This window comes from Erpetoichthys calabaricus, chromosome 12, assembly GCF_900747795.2.
Source record: "Erpetoichthys calabaricus chromosome 12, fErpCal1.3, whole genome shotgun sequence".
NCBI lineage: Eukaryota > Metazoa > Chordata > Cladistia > Polypteriformes > Polypteridae > Erpetoichthys > Erpetoichthys calabaricus.
The window spans coordinates 93,695,823-93,715,052 of record NC_041405.2 but is presented as its reverse complement, the minus strand read 5'-3'; the positions used below and the strand labels follow the sequence as shown (position 1 = coordinate 93,715,052).

At 35.9% G+C, this 19,230-nt stretch overlaps 1 protein-coding gene across 1 annotated transcript in view; it reads right to left on the bottom strand.

Annotated features, from left to right (window-relative positions):
• The window catches only part of drp2 (dystrophin related protein 2), a 481,386-nt gene that overhangs the window by 71,345 nt on the left and 390,811 nt on the right, over nucleotides 1-19,230 (bottom strand). Inside the window, exons 5-10 of the mRNA XM_051935078.1 lie at nucleotides 17,785-18,053; nucleotides 9,878-10,024; nucleotides 9,207-9,285; nucleotides 7,240-7,300; nucleotides 4,892-4,953; nucleotides 1,424-1,498 (exon numbers count right to left, since the gene is read on the bottom strand). Of these exons, the coding sequence (XP_051791038.1) occupies nucleotides 1,424-1,498; nucleotides 4,892-4,953; nucleotides 7,240-7,300; nucleotides 9,207-9,285; nucleotides 9,878-10,024; nucleotides 17,785-18,053 (693 nt within the window). The remainder of the gene's footprint in view (nucleotides 1-1,423; nucleotides 1,499-4,891; nucleotides 4,954-7,239; nucleotides 7,301-9,206; nucleotides 9,286-9,877; nucleotides 10,025-17,784; nucleotides 18,054-19,230) is intronic.

Genomic DNA, 19,230 nt, shown 5'->3' with positions numbered 1-19,230 from the left:
CAGGAGTAAGAGGTACATCAGGTAGGTTTATTTGTGTTTTAAATTAAAAAAATGAATTTATATTATATTCCTGTTTGTCATTGTGTTAGGAATTGGTGGCAGGTTGCAAGCTGATTGGACATGCATGTCATTTTACTCCACTACAACTATTACTGTGTCTACAACATCTGGGATACCCAAACCCACTGAAGAATATCATGCGACCATTTTTCAGTATTCAATGAATATGTAAACTACTTTCCGCCATTTCCTGCATTCTTCAGAAGGCTCAGTAGAAAGCCAGACTGCCATCCCCAATCCGCCATATTAGTCTGCCAGGCTAATTGAATATTTGCCCTAAAAGAAACTTTCATGATGCAACGACCAAGAAAGATTCATAGGCACCGCCACTTATCAGCTAAATGCTGCAGTGTTAAATGTCACTCACAGCAGAGGTATTACATGTCTCTGGATTAATCTGTCCACTTTCTTTCTTTCATTTTCTCCTCAGAGCAGTTTATAGTAAGAGCAAAGGGCAGAACAGGTTCATTTTAAGATGTTACTTTTTTCTGATGTAAGGGAAAATTTGTTTCATTACTCAACTCTCCATTATATTAACAATTTCATTTATTCAGATTGAAACAGCTAAAATGATCAGAAAACTATATGCAATATGTGGCGTGTTAAACTGTACCTACTCTGCGCTACTGCACATATCATTTAAAGGCATACATATACAGTGTTGAACATCATAAATGCAGTTTTACTGTGGTAATCGATGTCTTGGTGTAAGAAGACTCGTATCCATCTGCCCACTCATCAGTTTTTTTCAACTCTTCCTATTCAGGGTGTGGACAGGTAAGGGGCACATCCTCACTGGGGTGCAATTCTGTCGCAATGTATAGAATTGTAATAGTGGAAATTAAGACACACCAATATTGCCTGTAGGTTATCATTGTTAATGCTAGAAGAATCAGAGAGACGAAAAAAGCATACAAATGCAAGGACAACATTCAATCTTCATATGAAAGGCACAGCAACTAAGCACTGAGACAGCTTTACCTACAGATACCATCTGACATAATGTAGATCTATGACAGTAACAGTCTAAAGATGAATTTTTAAAAAGGCCACGGCACAGACACAATTTGACATATTATACAGTATGTGAAGGCCAACTATAATACATGCATAAAATTGTGCACTGTGATGTAAAATTAAATAAAAGTGAAGAGTTAAATGCATTATAATTTAATCATTTATGGATTCAGGAGAAAGGTAGGTTAAAAATGACAACACACGTGAGCCACTGCTTTAATGCTGGTTTTAAAAACATGGGCTTAGCTTGCAGTGTGCACTGAGGACAAGGACTGAAATGCCCCAGATTCACACTACATAGTGATCTAAAAAGTGAAGAGAAACCTTGTCTAAGTCCAGAACATACAGCGTAGTGCTTTCTGAACTCTCCGTAACTTCATTGCAGTCCTGTATGCGCTGAACTTGATGTTATTTAGATCAGCTGGGAAAACAGAAGAGGAGAAAGAAGGAAAAAAAGCAAATTAGAAAGTCATCTGAAGGTGAGTTCTTAGTTTTCACACCCTTCTAATATCAAATTTGCTCTTTCATATCACATTTGTAGTGCTAAGTCACCCATAAAGCATATCAAACCACTGCAGTGCCATCTGCTTTTCCCCCGTTTTTGGCCTTTATTAACCTCACAGGCTGTCAAGCTGCTCACACTGCTATTAGCTCTCAGCCAGATTGGATCTTTAAAAATGAAAGATATTTTACAAAGCGCTTTGATTTTGATTTGATTGAATTAACAATAAGGTATAGAGAATATGCCTTATGTTATACAAAAATAGTTTTGAGAATGCAATTACTAGCATATAATGCCAGAATGTTAGTAATAAAAGCAAATACAAAGTACTGATGCTACTGACTGTCAGTATATTATTATTATCTAGTTATTCTGCCTGCCTCTATTATATTTCTGTCTAGTACTACTATAATATAAATGAATTGCTGTAGAAGATGTTGCAGATTCTTGTTCTTGATGTTGACTTCTTTTTATTACATAATATTGCCCATGGACATCACCAGTTTTGGATTTCCTACCACCTACGTATAATTAAAATATGCCAAGTTTATAAAGGGTGACATCTTTTACCCATTAAGAATAGAGGATAAGCTTAATATAGTTTGCATAACTTTTGAGGGGAGTAAAAGAAGCTTACTCCTGCCATTACAAAAAAAAAAAAAAATGATTGCATTATTTCACAAAGAAATTGCTTGTGGGGTCGGTGCTAACATTATTTTGATTTGAGGTTGTCTTTATTTTTCTGAGTCTTGGAAATTTAACTTGGAGTTGTTTAGGGGGTTTAAATAACCAAAGAATCCAGAATATTACTTAGAGCTTCCATTTTGAAGTTAATTAATTTTTACTGTCTTTTCTAAAGCCATTTTGGTTTGACGATGGCATTTGCATCATACATCTCCATAGGGATTCCCCCATGATGCGCTAGGGCTGTACTTGTTGTGATGTCACCAGTGTACCATGGAGGACAAAGTGGGCATTGCCCATTCTGGCACACGAAGGCTGTTAAGAATGCACATGTGACCATGTAACACTGGACATCATCTTTAAAGATTTGATATTGTAAAACCCTTAATCTGTGCCAAGATAAATTTGAACTCTGTGTTACATGTTTGTCTGTCTCTCCTGTCTTGCATCCCATCTTATATGTCAAACAATATACAGTATGTAATTATCATTTTTCTATAATCCTTATGTTAATCAATAAATTGTCAATTCTGTTTCTTAAAACGAATGTGCCCCCGTTACCTTAATATAAGTCTAAATTCTGGACACCCACCTCCAACAACAGAAAAAGGTAAAGTAAATAAAGTAGGTGCTTTCCCAAATTATTTATTTAATTACTGACATTTACAATGGCAAAACTGAGACTTAATTAACAGTTAGAGTTAAATCTCTTCATTTTCCTACCACCAGTATAAAGATTCATAACAGACAACCACTTCTTTCTGACATTGGACCAAACATAGCAACTCACTGTACTTGATATTATGATTACTTGTAATTGAAACAAAGCTCTGACTTTTGACTCTGATTTTGGTTTACGATTTGGCTCTGACGTTCCCTCTTTTTGATTTTTAGTTTTGTCCCTCACTTTTCTTAGACTCTTCTCTTTCTCCTGTTCCTCACTCCTTTTTGTAGCCAGTACAAGTATCATGTATGCATGTGCATCAGCCATCTAATGACAGCTAGCGACAAAGAGGTTAAGCACGAACATGGCATGCAATCAAGTGACAAGAACTTCACAGACATATAGTATATATATATAGTGAGCATTTATTTAATCCTACAATTCCTGAGGGGTAAATTTAATTCGTCCACTTTACAGTCACAGGGAGCCAAGAAGCAAATGTGGTGGACAGTATGCTAGGGCTTTGCAGAGTTCAGTTACACAGCCAATCAGAAAACAATGTTTTCTGTGCAATCCATTAACAGAAACCTGTAAATAAAGCATCTATTTTGTTTTAATCCAGTTACTTGCAGATAGGTAATTTGAAACAGTATGACCTGGCCACACAGTAGCCAGTGTTAATATGTTGAATCTTTGGGGGCTCAGGTTGGAAATGGAAGAAGGGGATAGATGTTATTTATTTCACAGCTCAAGAAGGACTAAATGTATTGGGTTGAGAAGTATTACAGACACACTTTCAATATTCAGTGTTACAAAAGGTAATCATGCACAGTTAACGCACACTTACTAATACCAATCAATCCACACATTAACAAGGAGAACATGCAAACTCCATGCAGACACTGGCAGGAATGAGGCAGGAATGTTTGCTTTGCACTTCTATTCTGTGAGTGTTAAGACATCTGCGCTAAAGCAACTAAACTTTCACTTGATTAAAACTAAATCTATAACTAAAACGTTTGTTCAGTTCTTATTACTTGAATGCAAGCTACACGTGTGCTTATCCTCTCCTTCAATAGCTGTCACTAGATGAATGATAATAATGGCAGCAGCAGGCAATACCTTTGTATAATAACGCAATATTTTTGCAAAGTAATGCAATTCTTTCATGAAAAAATTGAATATTTTATTCTTGAGAGGTGGAAATATGCTTCCATACAATTCAAGAGAGTGCCTTGAACTACACAGAATTCTGAATGGTGCAGTAAGCTAGCATTGTTAGCACTGCCACCACATGCTTGAGTCAATATCCCAGCCTACTCACTGCAAGAGGGGAGTAAATTAGCCACCATTTTCCTAAAGACAACCTTTCCTTACCCTAATCAAAATCATTCTGAGGCAAAGTAAACATTTACTGGATTCTCTATACAGTAAAATACAATTGATTAGAATTGAAAAAGCAGAAAATAACTAAGTAACATTTTACAACAGTTCAAGGAGAAGAGTCTTTGCATTTATACAAGCATACTTAATTGTTCTGCATTCAGGTTAACACTCTTTACTTTGATTGTAGTATAGTAGGTGTCTTGTATGACATTGAGCCTGTTGTGGGCTAGACCACTAGATTAAACTGCTGCCCTTGAAAGGATTTGTATTAAATGTAGGAAGTAATGCATGTCAGGACAAATGGATTATCTGTTGTCTTTGAATCTTGTAAATTAACTAATTTAAAAATATCCCAGTTCTTATCAAAAGACAAGTAATAAAATTGTTGCAACCTTTAGGCAGGTAAAACTCAACTTACTATGCAGCATCTTAGTCACGTAGACAGAATGTCACCATAAGTTTGTCCCAGTTATGTACCAGTAACTTAGTCATGCTACCCCCCATTAAATATCAGCCAGTTAAATCACTTATTATAAAGCTGAAACAAAGAAACAACTGGTACAGATAAAAAGTCTTACCCAATGCATGATATAGCTCCGTCATTTTTGGGTGGTCCCAGCACGTTGTCTGAGCCTGGTGGCTAAAATGGGAAATTAATCTTTTTTTTTAATTATCATAACACAATATCAGTGAAAAGTGTTTCCCCACATAATTAACTTTAATATCTCTCAGTATATTTCAAAAGAATCCTTCTAAGCAGCTGGTTTGTAAACAAATTTCCAAATAGCTAAGTCTTCTCTCAATTTGAAAAAAATAAATGTGTACACTGTGCCAGTAGTTTGAATACAGTGTATTCCAAGAACCAAGAGAATATAGTGACACTCAAACATCCTGACTTTAATAAACGGACCATGCTGGTCAATACAGAGGTAAGACTAGTATGTTATAACATGATCAATTACCATTTTAAAAAAACTGGATTTTTCTATAGGTATAGGAATCAGGTTTGCAACCTGAAGCAAAATGTTCAGTGCCATTGGATTCAAGGGATTGCCAGACGTTTTACTAGAAGGCCAGGAAAACAGGAAAATTTGGTGCTGCTAGAGGAAGTTGTGTCTGGGAAACAACAGAAGTTATCTACCCTTTTCCTGAACCCAGAAGTGAAAATAAAAGGCCTCCTAACCATATGTCAGTTGTCTTGTACAGGGAACACTGCAACTGGCTGGAGAATGAGAAGGGGAGGCCAGGCAAAAAAAAAGGTAGACGGAATGAAAAAGAGGGGATACATTAAGTTATGGTGGGTCAGCCACCTTACCTGATAGAGAGTGTGATCTCTGTTTAGTTAGGGCTGTACACTTTATTACTTAATATCTCTTACTTGTGCATACTTATATATTAAACTATTCACTCTGCTTATTATATTTTGTTATAATACAGTATTCCTTTTCGATTATATATATTTGTTCTTAATTTAGGTTGGTTAGGGTTTTGCAAGTAAGTGTTCCCACAATTGTCAATTAACATTATTTTAGACTTAGTCTTTGACAAAATGTAAGACCTAAAGTCCTGTTTCATATTTTATTTTGAACATGTTAAACATGATGACTCTGATTCTCATTAATCTGATACCATGTATGTAAAGCCTCACCATCAGTCTGCTCACCTTTCTTCTTTATAGCTAAGAAGAAGAACAAAGGACAAAGCAACACAGTTTAAAGAGCAAAGTGCTACTGCCTTTTGTGCTGTTCGGAAATTAATAGGCAGCAAACTACCTTAGAATTCTTTTCTGACTTATCACTTTTTGAAGGCAGTAATTATTTTACTAATACCCTAATTGCACTAATGTGTTCCATGGTCAATTACACTAGTCACTAAATATATGATGCTCCTAAATTGTGGGCTTACCTTTTACATGGGAAAAATGGCATTTTATGTCATTTACCAGATTACCCAGCAACAAGTAAGTGGCAGAAATAAAACTGTGTGATTCAGACAATGACCAAAAACAAGCTGCACACATTTGTTAAAGATTCTCTGAATAGCGCCTGACAATATGGGTCACCCAGTTACAAAACAAAAAAAAAACAGGCTGGGCATAAAGTGCTTTTTCAAGTTGTGTTTTCGTCCAAAAGTAAAAATGAAGAACTCAGGGGAACATAATAAAATGTTGTCATTAGAAAAGTGTCAGGTATTATTAATCATAATCTGCCAATTAATATTTTAAATAATCTTTTTTTTTAATGGTCTTGAGGAGTCAAAGTCTAATAACATCCCAGAAGAAATGAAATTCATCACTTTGCATTTCTAAGATATTGACTAAGGCATTTTAATGAAGTTTACATAAATACAAGGTTACATTTTAAATGCAAATGATAAAGTGAAGGCTACAAATCTGCCAGACTATTATAGACAATCAAAATAGCACATCCTCAAGGTCTTACAGTATCACATTTGATGGAAATATTTAAAGAATTCAGATCAAATATGCTATATATTATTAGAACTTCTACTAGTTTTTTTTAAAAAAAAGTAGTACAGGGAGACTTTTAAATGTGAGTGAAAGAGAAAGGAACACTAAAATATAAAATTAATAGTAACTTGATTCATAAGACCAATATACGTGCAGACTCATTACTCATTATGAGACTCATTTAATTTCTGTCACTGACTGAGAAATAAAAAGAGGCTAATACCTTTAATGAACTCTGATTATAATTTCAATCTGATTTTTGTTCAAACCTTGAAGAGCAAATTTGCTGACCAGGTACAATTTAAATAGTATATATTATAAAACTCCCCATATCTCCACGGCTGGCAAATTAATTTTCTACCAGACAGGAACAGGAAGAAAGTTACCTTTGAATGCTCAGCGCAGATAAGCATTGTATGTCTCACAAATCTGCTAGGTCATTTCTAGAACACTTACTTGATATAGTATGGCACTTTGTTGGGAGAGATGGCCCGTTCCCAAGGAATCTGAACAGAACCTAAAACACATGCAAAAAAAAAAAAAGAAGAATTTATTATGAATCTTTCGAAGTGGACTTGTAAAGATTTAATATTACCAATGATTTTAAAACTGTTCCATGAACCATAAAGTGACTAGTTTAAACTGTTATAAAAATACTGTATATATGACATATGCTGCATGGGTACAAGATATAGACCTGTATACATAGACATGATGTGTATAGAATGAAACAAAGGACAAATTAGTGAAGCACTCTAGGTTTATCTCTCCATTAATTTTCACAATTTGAACAAGTTGCTTATTTTAGTATCACTAAAAACTGCTGAGCATAAATAAATAAATTCTACACACCGCCATGTCCTTAATTGTCACATAATAGTAACTTAACACTACTACTGGTAAACTCTTAATCGTATTCCCACATGAGCAGATTTTATATTGCAAGGTAAACACAAGTATTTCTATTTTGGCAAGTACAAGACACAGGAAAGGACAAATTCTAATAAAGAAATATAAAATAACCAATCAAAATAAATGTTTGCATTTCATTAGGTGACATGGGTGGGCACTGGTTAGCACTGCTCCAAAGTCCTGGATTAAAATCCCACCATGGACACAGAGCTTGTACATTTTAATTGTATTCACGTGGTTTTTTCCAAGTACTCTGCTTTTCTCTCACAATGAAGTGGCGCACAGGCGGTATGATCTGCTGGCTCCAAGTTGGCTCTGTATCAGTGTTTGTGAGTGAATGTGCCTCGCCATGCCATGGCATTACATTCAGTGCTGGCTTCTACCTCATGTAAAAATACTGACCAGATGGGTTCTTGCCACACATAACCATATAATGGAATTATTTGGTTTACTATCTATCTATCTATCTATCTATCTAGTGAATGAATTCATTCATTTCAAGATGAAAGTAAACTCAAAAAGCAAAAGTGAGGATGATCAAAAATCAAGTGTTACCTAGAAAGAAGTGGCATGCTTTTATACAAGTAAACTAGTGAATAAACATGCAAACTGGGCTGGGATCCTATTTAAAAATAAACATTGTAGTAGTGAACATATATGATAGGAACTACAGCAATGAAAATCCAAAAATAAATAACTGATTTATAGCACCAGATATGCTTTTGTGAATAGGTGCATCACATTAATTAAAGCATGTTTTACTATAAATACCTTGTGAAATTTTTAAAACTTATTTGGCATTTGCAACAAACCTATCTGCCAGAGTGAAGATATAAAAGGTGCTATACATCAAAAACTGGTTGAATGATTTATTGATGGATAAGCATTTTTATGTCACATAATCCTCAATCCTGGCTCCATAAAGTTCAAGGCATTCAAGTAACTTCTTTAAACTACTAAAGGTCATATCTCCACAATTCATATTGAAAATTTCTCACTGAGAATTGTCCCACAGGCTTTAGCTTTTTAATGGAAAACCACATGTTATACGTAAAAGAATGATAGCAGAATGAATAGAAATGATCAGCAGATTCAGTCACTCACACAGAATGTATACAGTAGTTTGACATTACAGACTGTCATTCACCACCCTCAGAAAGTAACAAACAACATAGCAAAGTTTTTATTAACACCGCCTGCCTAGCATTTGTCAGATAAAACAAACACACAAAAAATCTTTAAAAGTCCAAAAAATGAAAATATAGACATTTGAAGTATACCTTTAATAAGAATTTAAACATATCAGCACTTCAAAATCACCAATGTTAAATCAATACTTAAAGTGTAAATATTAAACAGTGTCTCCATATATAAACATTTATGGGTTAATTTCAAACAATGAGTTTTAATTTAACACAAGAGATTTTGCTGTGCGGTTAAAAAAACAAAATTGCTTTTGTCTTCTATTGATGAATGAGTTAAAATTTGTTATTAAAGCTTATGCTTCTTACTAGATAGAAAATGCTGAGATCCAGGTCCAAAATCCCTGTGAGCATCTTGGAGTTGTTTTAATCTCTCATCTATTGAATTCTGTAGGAGAAATAAAGTGAGTGACCATGCTGAACTGTAAAACACGACAACCACAAAGCAAATTTGGAGGCTTGAAAAGACATAATGGTTGGTGAAGCTCACATTTTTACTAATTGCCCTTGTTATGCATGCGCATTTAAACTATTTATGAGCCTAATGATCATTTAGAGGAGGAACTAAAGGAAAAGCAACTGCTAAGCTTGCCTAATTTCTATATTGTTCCTGCATATAGAATTTCCAAAGGCTCAATCATTAAAGATGTTAAATGGGTATATTTTATTTCCTGATGGCACTGACTGATAGCCGACTATCCCCATGACAACATAAAATTGGCAGCTCACTCGAGAATTTGGTTTCAGCACATTTTTGTAGATTTCATTTCAGCACACACCCGTGGCTGGCAAAGCCCCCAAAGGAATTCAGTGGAGGAGGTTGAAATCCATTAGAAGGTACAATATGGCAATTAGAGTTAGACCCTTTTAATATGTCTGCTCTAGCTCTAAAGCCCCTACCGCCAGTAGCAGGTTGCCAGCATGTCATACACCATACTGAAGGGTGTGGATAAAGTTATTTGGAAAGAGAGCTTCTGTACCTGTAGCTGTTTCCATCTGGTGTTCAGCTGCTCAAGAGTGCGGGCATTCTCTCCAGACAGGTGAACATCTGCAATAGCTAGCTGGTGTGCAATGTCGTTAACATGCTTCATCCCTTCTTTGACCTGACCTAACTCCTCTTTGAACAGCTAAAGAAATAAAAGTGTAGGTTATTGCAAACACACAAAATGCAACTCAGCACTGACAAACATTGTGATGAGAATTAGTCATTAACATGGAAATGGACGCAATGATTTCAAAAAAGATTTCATTTATTTTGTAAACAAAAAACTTGATGCTGTTCAACTCTGCTGCTGCATTCGGTTTTAAACTGGAGATGAGCACCTTAAAACTGTTCATAAGCAGACTATGTAGTACTAGGGTGTTGTACCGTGTTAGCCATTATGAATGGAGAGAAAAGCCAAGCAAAATGACGCCTTTTATTGGCTAACTAAAAAGATTACAATATGCAAGCTTTCGAGGCAACTCAGGCCCCTTCTTCAGGCAAGATGTAATACAGAAACTGGAGTTCCCTGTATTTATATAAACACTCTAGGACAAGAAACAACATTGGTAAATCTTTAAATGAGAAATCTTAAATGTAAAAAATTAATAGATTCATTCAGGCTAGGATTAATTTAACAAGAGAGAGAAGAACAATGTATGGTCAAGATCTTTGGATAAGATAACTGTCCAACAAAGTCTTTTGAAGTTTGTAATGAGTTTTTCAAAAAAATGTGGATCTGTAGACATGTTGTCTGTCATTCTGAGAGATGTAAACAATTCTCATATCTGGCCATAAAACTCTTGTCTTTATTCAAGCCATGTTGTAATGTATTAAATTTTAGCATGAGTTTAACTTCCCAAGCATATAAGGCTCTCCATTATTTTCAGCCAAGCAATACGGTACAATCATATTTGCTCAGACCCGACAGACCGGGATAAACAACTGCAGGAGCTCAGACAAGATTTCATCAGACAAGGTTACACCCCCAAAACAACAGACACTCAAATAAGAAGAGCTACAGTACTGCCATACCCAGAGACAACTTTCTGGAATATAAAAACAAAGACAACAAGAACCGCATCCCCCTTGTTGTCACCTACAACCCACATCTTGAAACACTTCGAAAAATTATAAAAGAACTTCAGCCAATGCTAAACAATGACCAAACACTGAAAAATGTATTTCCTGAACCTCCCCTCCTGGCATACAGACAACCACCAAACCTTCAGCAACTAATTGTCCGAAGCTCCCTAAGTGAACCAACAGAAAATGGCACATCTCCATGCCTACAGAAAAGATGCAAAACATGTGCCCACATTTATGATACAGACCGTATAGTTATACCACACTGCCGACTTGAACATCACATAAAGGGATCATTTTCCTACAGATCATCTAATGTAGTCTACCTAATTCTCTGCATGAAATGTCCTGACACTGCACTCTATGTGGGAGAAACTGGACAAACACTCCGCCAGAGAATGAATTTACACAGGTTCCACATCAAATGTGGCAACACAGATGTTCCTGTGGTGGCCCACTTCAACAGCCATGGACACTGTTAGAGGGACTTTAAAGTCACAGTGCTTATGGGCAACTTCAAAACACAGCAAGAGAGAAAAGAATGGGAAGTTAAGCTCATGCTAAAATTTAATACATTACAACATGGCTTGAATAAAGACAAGAGTTTTATGGCCAGATATGAGAATTGTTTACATCTCTCAGAATGATAGACAACATGTCTACAGATCCACATTGCTTTGAAAAACTCATTACAAACTTCAAAAGACTTTGTTGGACAGTTATCTTATCCAAAGATCTTGACCATACATGTTCTTCTCTCTCTTGTTAAATTAACCCTAGCCTGAATGAATCTATTAATTTTTTACATTTAAGATTTCTCATCTAAAGATTTACCAATGTTGTTTCTTGTCCTAGAGTGTGTATATAAACACAGGGAATTCCAGTTTCTGTATTACATCTTGCCTGAAGAAGGGGCCTGAGTTGCCTCGAAAGCTTGCATATTGTAATCTTTTTAGTTAGCCAATAAAAGGTGTCATTTTGCTTGGCAATTTTAAGCAGACTATGGAGAATTAGTGTCCTCTGCTGACAGAACAAACAGCTCAACAGTGGGCTTTTCCCAGCTTCTCTACACTCGGCCCCTGATCCACTAGACCCAAAACGGTCTTCTCCTGAGCTGTCCTTTATCCTCTGCACACTCACTGCCTTGAACGTCTGCACACAGTTTATTCTCCCATGTCTGTAGATTTGAGCTACTCACCTCTAATGCAGTGAACATGAACACATGTGAATTAAGTATTAATCCAATGACACCTTTGTCAACTTCTGATGACAGCTTGTGCTGTCCATCAGGACAGGATGCAATTGTAATAAAGTGCCTTGGAAAACTCAAGCAGTACCCATAGGAGTGAAAAATCAAGAAAAGGGATATTTTTAATAACTTTTTGGTTTCTCCTACACAACAATGCTATCAGAAAGAAATAAAATGGAGACATTTTGGTTTTGGAACCACAGCAGATTTTTTTTTTTCTCCAGCCTAACTGGTGTTTTTTTGTTTTTTTGTCCTCCTGGACATTTGACCTTACCTTGTTTTGTTGTTACTTATTCTTTATTATTATTGCCTTATATGTTTTTCTATTCTTGCAACTTTCTTTTTGTCATCATGTAAAGCACTTGTATGAAAATATACTATATACATAAATGTTGTTATTTTCTTCTGTCTCAGGCTTCTCAGATTTTTCTCCTGAGAAAAAATGTCCCAGTGTTCTTACAATTGTCTCATCTTGAGATCTCAGCAAATTTACACAAAGACTCAGATTTTCCTAATAGTGTGTTGGCATTTTTTTTTTTTTGCATTTGGAAAGTATTTGCATTGTGGTCTCAGTAATATACAATGAAATGTACAGAGAGTTGTTTGTGGTATTAAAACACTTTACTGTGATTACAAAACTGCATTCCTTGCTTCTGAATAATAATATTAGTTGCTCTAATTTATATTACTGTGCTCTGGTGAGATGTGTGGCACAGTGGTTAAGACTTTGGACTTCAAAGCCTGAGGTTGTAGGTTTAAATCCCACTACTGACACCAGTATGTGACCACAAGCAGGCCTCTTCATCTGCCTGTCCTCTAATTGCAAAAACAAAAGAAATATAACCAATCATGTTTCAAATGCTGCAAGTCCTTATGATAATGTCCAATAATAATAATAATCTTAAAGGAGATTAAAATAAGATCTCACAAAACATAAGATGCTTTTTAAATAGATTTCTCAGTTTTGACTCCTTTTATCTCAGTTATATCTCATGTCCAATTTTTGTCTAAAGCTATTTCTCCTAAGGAAAATTAAGAGAAACATCTGTGACAAAGTTGATTCATAAACAAAACCTAAATGAGAATCTCTTTTAAGACTCATGAGCCACCAAAGATCAACCTTTGAGCAGTAACATCACCCTATGTGTATGTAAACTAAAATGACTGTTGGAAAAGTGAGAGGAAATGGAGGGAAACTATATAAATGGTTATAAAATTCTACAACACAGTAGTCCTTTTTGAGAAACAGTTCTGGTTTTCAAAAATTTTAAATTAAAATGCAAGAAATCGGAGAACTTTGTTTTCAACTATTGATTGCTATTAAACCCAGCTACGATGATGGAATAGATCCTGAATGCTCCCACAGATAAAAGTGAAGCTTTCAGTAATAAAAGTCTATAAAGTCTATAAAGTATGTAATAGAATGCAACCCTCAAAAGCAAACATGTTAAATGATTACACAACACTAATGATGCATGGCACCCAGTATGCTTTATGAAATGCAAAATTTACTGGCACCAGGAAAGCAAGTGGAATGTAGTCAGTGGATGCTCCAAGTTCATATCTTACTATAGCTTCTAACGTCTCTGGGGTGAACATGCCAAACATACAAATTCATGAATTTCTCCAAAGTATAAAAGTGTTAATTTTTCTACTGGATTAAAACTTTTTCTGAGATGCATTCACTTTCTTAGTCACATCAGCTTTACTGTGATGGAATCGTCTTTGTCAGGACAGGGAACAGAAGAAGAGAGAGCATGCCTATGGACTGTTAGGTGAGTATGCTGGTTTTAGTGGCAGCAAATAGTAGTTTGCTGATTGCTGTAGTTTCCTAGAATTATCTAACAATTGTGAAATGTGTTATTTAAAATTTAGGCATTCCACTTCTTTATTTGCACTGTTGTTTTATTCTGTGTAGAGTATCAACAATTTCAATTTTTATCTCCCAGAATGCAGGAACCTGTCATCACAACAGTGCTTACCTTTCTCATGTAATGGCAAACTAATAATGTATAGTCAAGGCAATGACAGATAGACATGATTGGCTCAGAAAATCATCGTGGAATGACCTAGAACGCAAGAGTAAACCTTCATCAATGTCTAGCTATCTTGGTTTGTTTGTGGTTGGTCATTTCCTATCTTAGTGGGACTAACCATTGTTCTATCAACAAGTATCCACTGAACTCACTGGTGTTTGGTCATGTGAGTCAATTCAAATTTGCTTATTGGCCTGGTATCTCAGTCTGGACTTTAACCTGAAGTAATGTAGGCCAAGCACACTTCTGAGATGTCAGCCAGCAATTCTGTGTTACAAAAACTCAAAGAAGCTGCTCACATCATGGAGAGCAACAGAAGAACCTCCCATCCTCCCTCTAAGCTGCAAGCAGTGCACTTTCAGGTGATGTCAGCCTAAGCTTTCTCCCAGCCCTTTACTTCTATGCATACTACTAGATGGTTACACCTGGCTCTGGCATGGTTTGGGAGATGAATGAGTTGGATTTAATCCCCAGTTGCTTGGTTATGGGATGACAGTACTATTCACTGTGCCACAGAGCACACCCATGCCCTACAATGCAGAAATTATATTCAACAACGACTTGATTAACTTAAGAGTATGGCAACTAGAGGAAGGGCTTCACTCTCATGAATAACAGAGAATAATAAATGAGAGAAACAAAAACTCTAAAACATCCATGAATATCCATCATATACCTCAGATTAAACTTACTTATGAATTATTTAAATGAAAGCCTCATGTAAAGATTTTCTTCTACCACAGTGGATAAATATGAAAACATTGAATGTTTTACTTTACTGAAGGGACCATTACTTCCTCAGCTGTGATAAATATAATGTTTGTGATTTTTGTTGTTGTAGTAAATAATGATGCACTAAAAGAGAATGTTCTAAGCGTAACTATAGAATTCTAATGATGAGGTAGGACTTACGTTTCAGGGAAATTAATTTTACAATACTCGGAAATAAAATGCAGATATCTGTTTGAGAAACATATTATAAATAAAGCCATGTACAGTATATTGAGTCAAAATCTGGTCCATAGTACCGGAAAATTCCAGAAGGAACAGCACGTGTCTAGTTTTATAAAATGAGTAAAATGTGTATATAAGGCTGTTTTAGGGTTAAGATTACCACACAATTTAGAATACTTAATTCATAAGAAGTCTCTGAGTAAATGTGGAGATACCAACAGATGGCATACAACATTCAGTGATAAACAGTGTTTTGCAAAATCACTTTAAACAACAATGAACACATTGTTCTCATAAAACAACCAAAGGTGACATTCGTAGATTTTTTATTGTGATGTTAAATTTCAGTTTATTTTTTCTTGTAATGTGTTCTATCAAAGATAGCATTGTTAATCTTGGTGACTTCAGCATCCATGTTAACTGGACTTCTGCTACTTTTTTTTATATTTTCTAACTCTCGTTCAGTCCTTTGGACTTAGTCACTCTCCATACATCTCCAAACATATTGGTAGACACTCTGAATCTTTCAATTGCTTGATGACTTGTCTTGTCTTGTTTTTTTACCCTCACTCCATCATTGAGATGTTTCTTGTACATATTTAAAAGCCTTCTTCATCTCACAGCTCTTCATGCCGCTCTACCACTGTGCCATAAGAACTATGCTGGACTAATGTATGGACTCCTGTATACTCTTAGATATGCTCTTCCTCTTCATGCACACATAATATGTTGTGTTTGGTAATGAAGTAAGCACTCTGTTCTGTGGTGTTCTTTAAGTTTATTGTGGAGATCTTTTCCAGCTCACAACAGCCTTTGACATATGCATATGGATGTCCATTACCATCCTACATCTGCATTCAAGCATAATCAAACTGCTTCTTGTAGGATTTGCAACTTGTCTGAAAAAACCTGATAACTTTTTACTGGATTTTAACTCCAGCCATCTTCTACCTTAATCCTTGAAAGTTTTCCGGGGTTTTTCTGAAGGTATCAATAATTTTTTTGTTACTTACAGAACATTGCCAGAGTCAGACCTTTCATACTGCCATCAAATACTCAATTACACTATTGTGTCTTCATCACCTCTCGACTAAACTATGGTGTTTCTCTTTTAATGGTCTTCATGCTTGAAACATCAACTGACTACAACAAGTTTAAAATGCTGCTGCCATAGTTCTGACATAAAGTAATCTCAATAAGAACATTTCCCCTCACCTAGTTTACATGTATGGCATCGCCTTTCATTCACAAATGCCCTTCTGTGGTGTACAGCTGTTAATTTCAAAACCCCAGGTTATCTTTCATCACAGATCCCCTGATGCTCTTGAGTGCTCCTTCGGTTTTGTGATTCTTACTCTCTGGAAGTCGCTCCCTAGGTCTGCTTGTGAAGCTTCATTGGCATCATTTTTAAAGTTTCATGTTAAGACATTCCTATTCCTTCTTGAATTTCTTTCAACTGTAATTGCATTCTTATTTCATTCTTCTGTAAGAACTTTACTGTTTCTACCAGGACTCAGGCTGTTCATCTACCCTGCTGTAATATTCACTTTAATCTTCACTTAATGTACACTTCAGTCTTTAACTATAAGACATTGTTTCACTGTATATTTTATAATGTATAATTTTTTCTTTGTAAAGCAGCTTGTGAATGGTGCTATATAAAATATAGATTAACTGATTGGTTGACTTAACTCGCACACTGGGTGTTTGTCAGAGAAGTTTATTTCACATTGAGAGAGAGAGAAAGGTTAGGAGTATGTGCTGATACAGCACATTGCCGCACCCACCACATGATCCCAGATTAGGACCTGAGTGCAGCCATGTGGTAGGCGACACCTCAGCACCACACTAGTTCAGATGGAAAGGAACAGTGTGAGGTTTTTTATGGTGGCTGGAGTACCAATTCTGCCACCAACGCACAGGTTTTTGCCTGCAGGTTGGATGCAGATTAATGTCATACCTAGGACGGAGCAATTGCAGGTTAAGGGCCTTGCTCAAGGGCCCAATGAAGTAGAGTCACTTGTGGCGTTTACGGGATTTGAACCTCCAACCTTCTGATTGCCAGTGCAGATCCCTAGCCTCAGATCCACCACTTCACCCCATTATTTCACATAGACCTTGGATTATTCCAGGATTTCTTCCAGAATATTTGCCCAATAGCAGATTGCTCTTCCATTTTATATATCTTGAAAAAGAAGGTTCAGAAAATGGATGGATAACTGGATATTCATATTGCACCATAGAAATTTCACAGCATACTAGAAACGGTTTGTTTTTCTCCATGGAACAACTAAGAGGATAAACTAAATGAATTTCTTAGGAAGTGACTTTTTTTTCAAAAGAGCATGGTGATGCCACCATATTTCTTAATCCCACAGGATTACAGCACAAATAGTAAATCAGTTTACTAAACCTAATAATATCAAATAATTATTAAGGGACATGCAATAGGTATGCCATTTAAGATGAAATGGTCCAAATGAGCTGTAAATAGAAATTAATGCAAATGATGACATAGTGATATCCAGGATACATGTCCAACATTTCGCTTCTTTCTTCTTTAAAATTCTAAACACCTACCTTAGTAGCATCGATATGGTCTTGCAGGGAGTCAATAAAGAGGTCCCCTACAGGTTCCCAAGCTTCTCGAACTCCCTCACCCTGATCTAAAGCTCCACTCAGTTCCTCCATGTTGGCCTGCAACTCCAGCAGCCGCTCCAATGTGCGCTCCATGTGCCGGTGGCGGTCAATACAACGAGCGGTCAACTTTTCCCATAGGTCACTGGCCACATTTGCCTGCTTCCAGACAGACCGGCTAATATTCTGGATCCTCCAGCGGGGTGATACATCTACATAAGAACATACAATAATTTATTACATAAATTCTAGGGAAAAACTACAGCAACCAATTTTGCCTGGGGCATGAAATACGGGAAATATACTGGATTTAAAGTATATTAGAAAAATATTAGTTGCACATGTAATTTACTTAATAGCAAATTATGTAATGCATAAACAGAAATGATTATCAAAGTTTTGCTGTTATTTGCTTTTAGTTGCAGTGTTATATTTATTTCATAACAGAAGTATTGAATAAATTCTTCTTTATGTTTTCAAATTTTAGATATTAATTTATCATAAGCATATAATATTTTTTCTAGATATTATAAAAAGATGGCCACACAGGCAGTATGCCAGGTTTCCACACTTATATTTATATACTACTGACATACTAATTAGAAAGCTGCCTATTGCGATATTTATTTATTTATGGAGTATGCTTATTTATTTTCTGAGTATGCTTGTTTCCATAAAAAGACTGCTAAGGAACATGGGTAAATTCCCATCTTATCAACATCTGAAACCAAGCATTGCTTCATAATCAAGCAAAAAATAAACATCATATTATCAAATTAAGATTTATTGGTGTAGCTAGTGATCAGCTGTAAAGAAAATGTGATAGCAGTTATGTTACTGCCGCTTGCACACCACATGATACACATTCTTGATATTTACAAATATGTTAAATTAGGAGTTCTTTAATTACTGTGAGATTTTGATATCCAAACTCCACCATGGCCAGTCCCAAGGCCACCCCACCAAAAAAACAGCAACGCACAAAAATGCCTACACAAGTTAAACATACCTCAGCCTGGGAGGAGAGAGGTTTTTTTTATTAAGAGGTCGTATAATGCTTTGTGGTGAAAGCCTGAAGGCACCAGAAGGTACAAGGCTGACTACCCTTCTCAAAGCCAGGGCCATCAGCACTGGAATATGTAATGTGAGGACAATATATGAAACATGAAGAACTGCACAACAGAAACAGAGATGAGAAACTATAATCTTATTGTTTGCTTGGAATTAATTAAACAAGATGGACACGGTCTGGACTGAAAACACTAATCAAAGCAAAGATGCTGTAGTACTGAAGGCATGAGGATAAACCATACCCAGAGAGTTGTACTGATGTTATCAGAAATGGCACATGGGCCAAGAATCATTTCTTTTTAAAGTAAGCACTAAAAG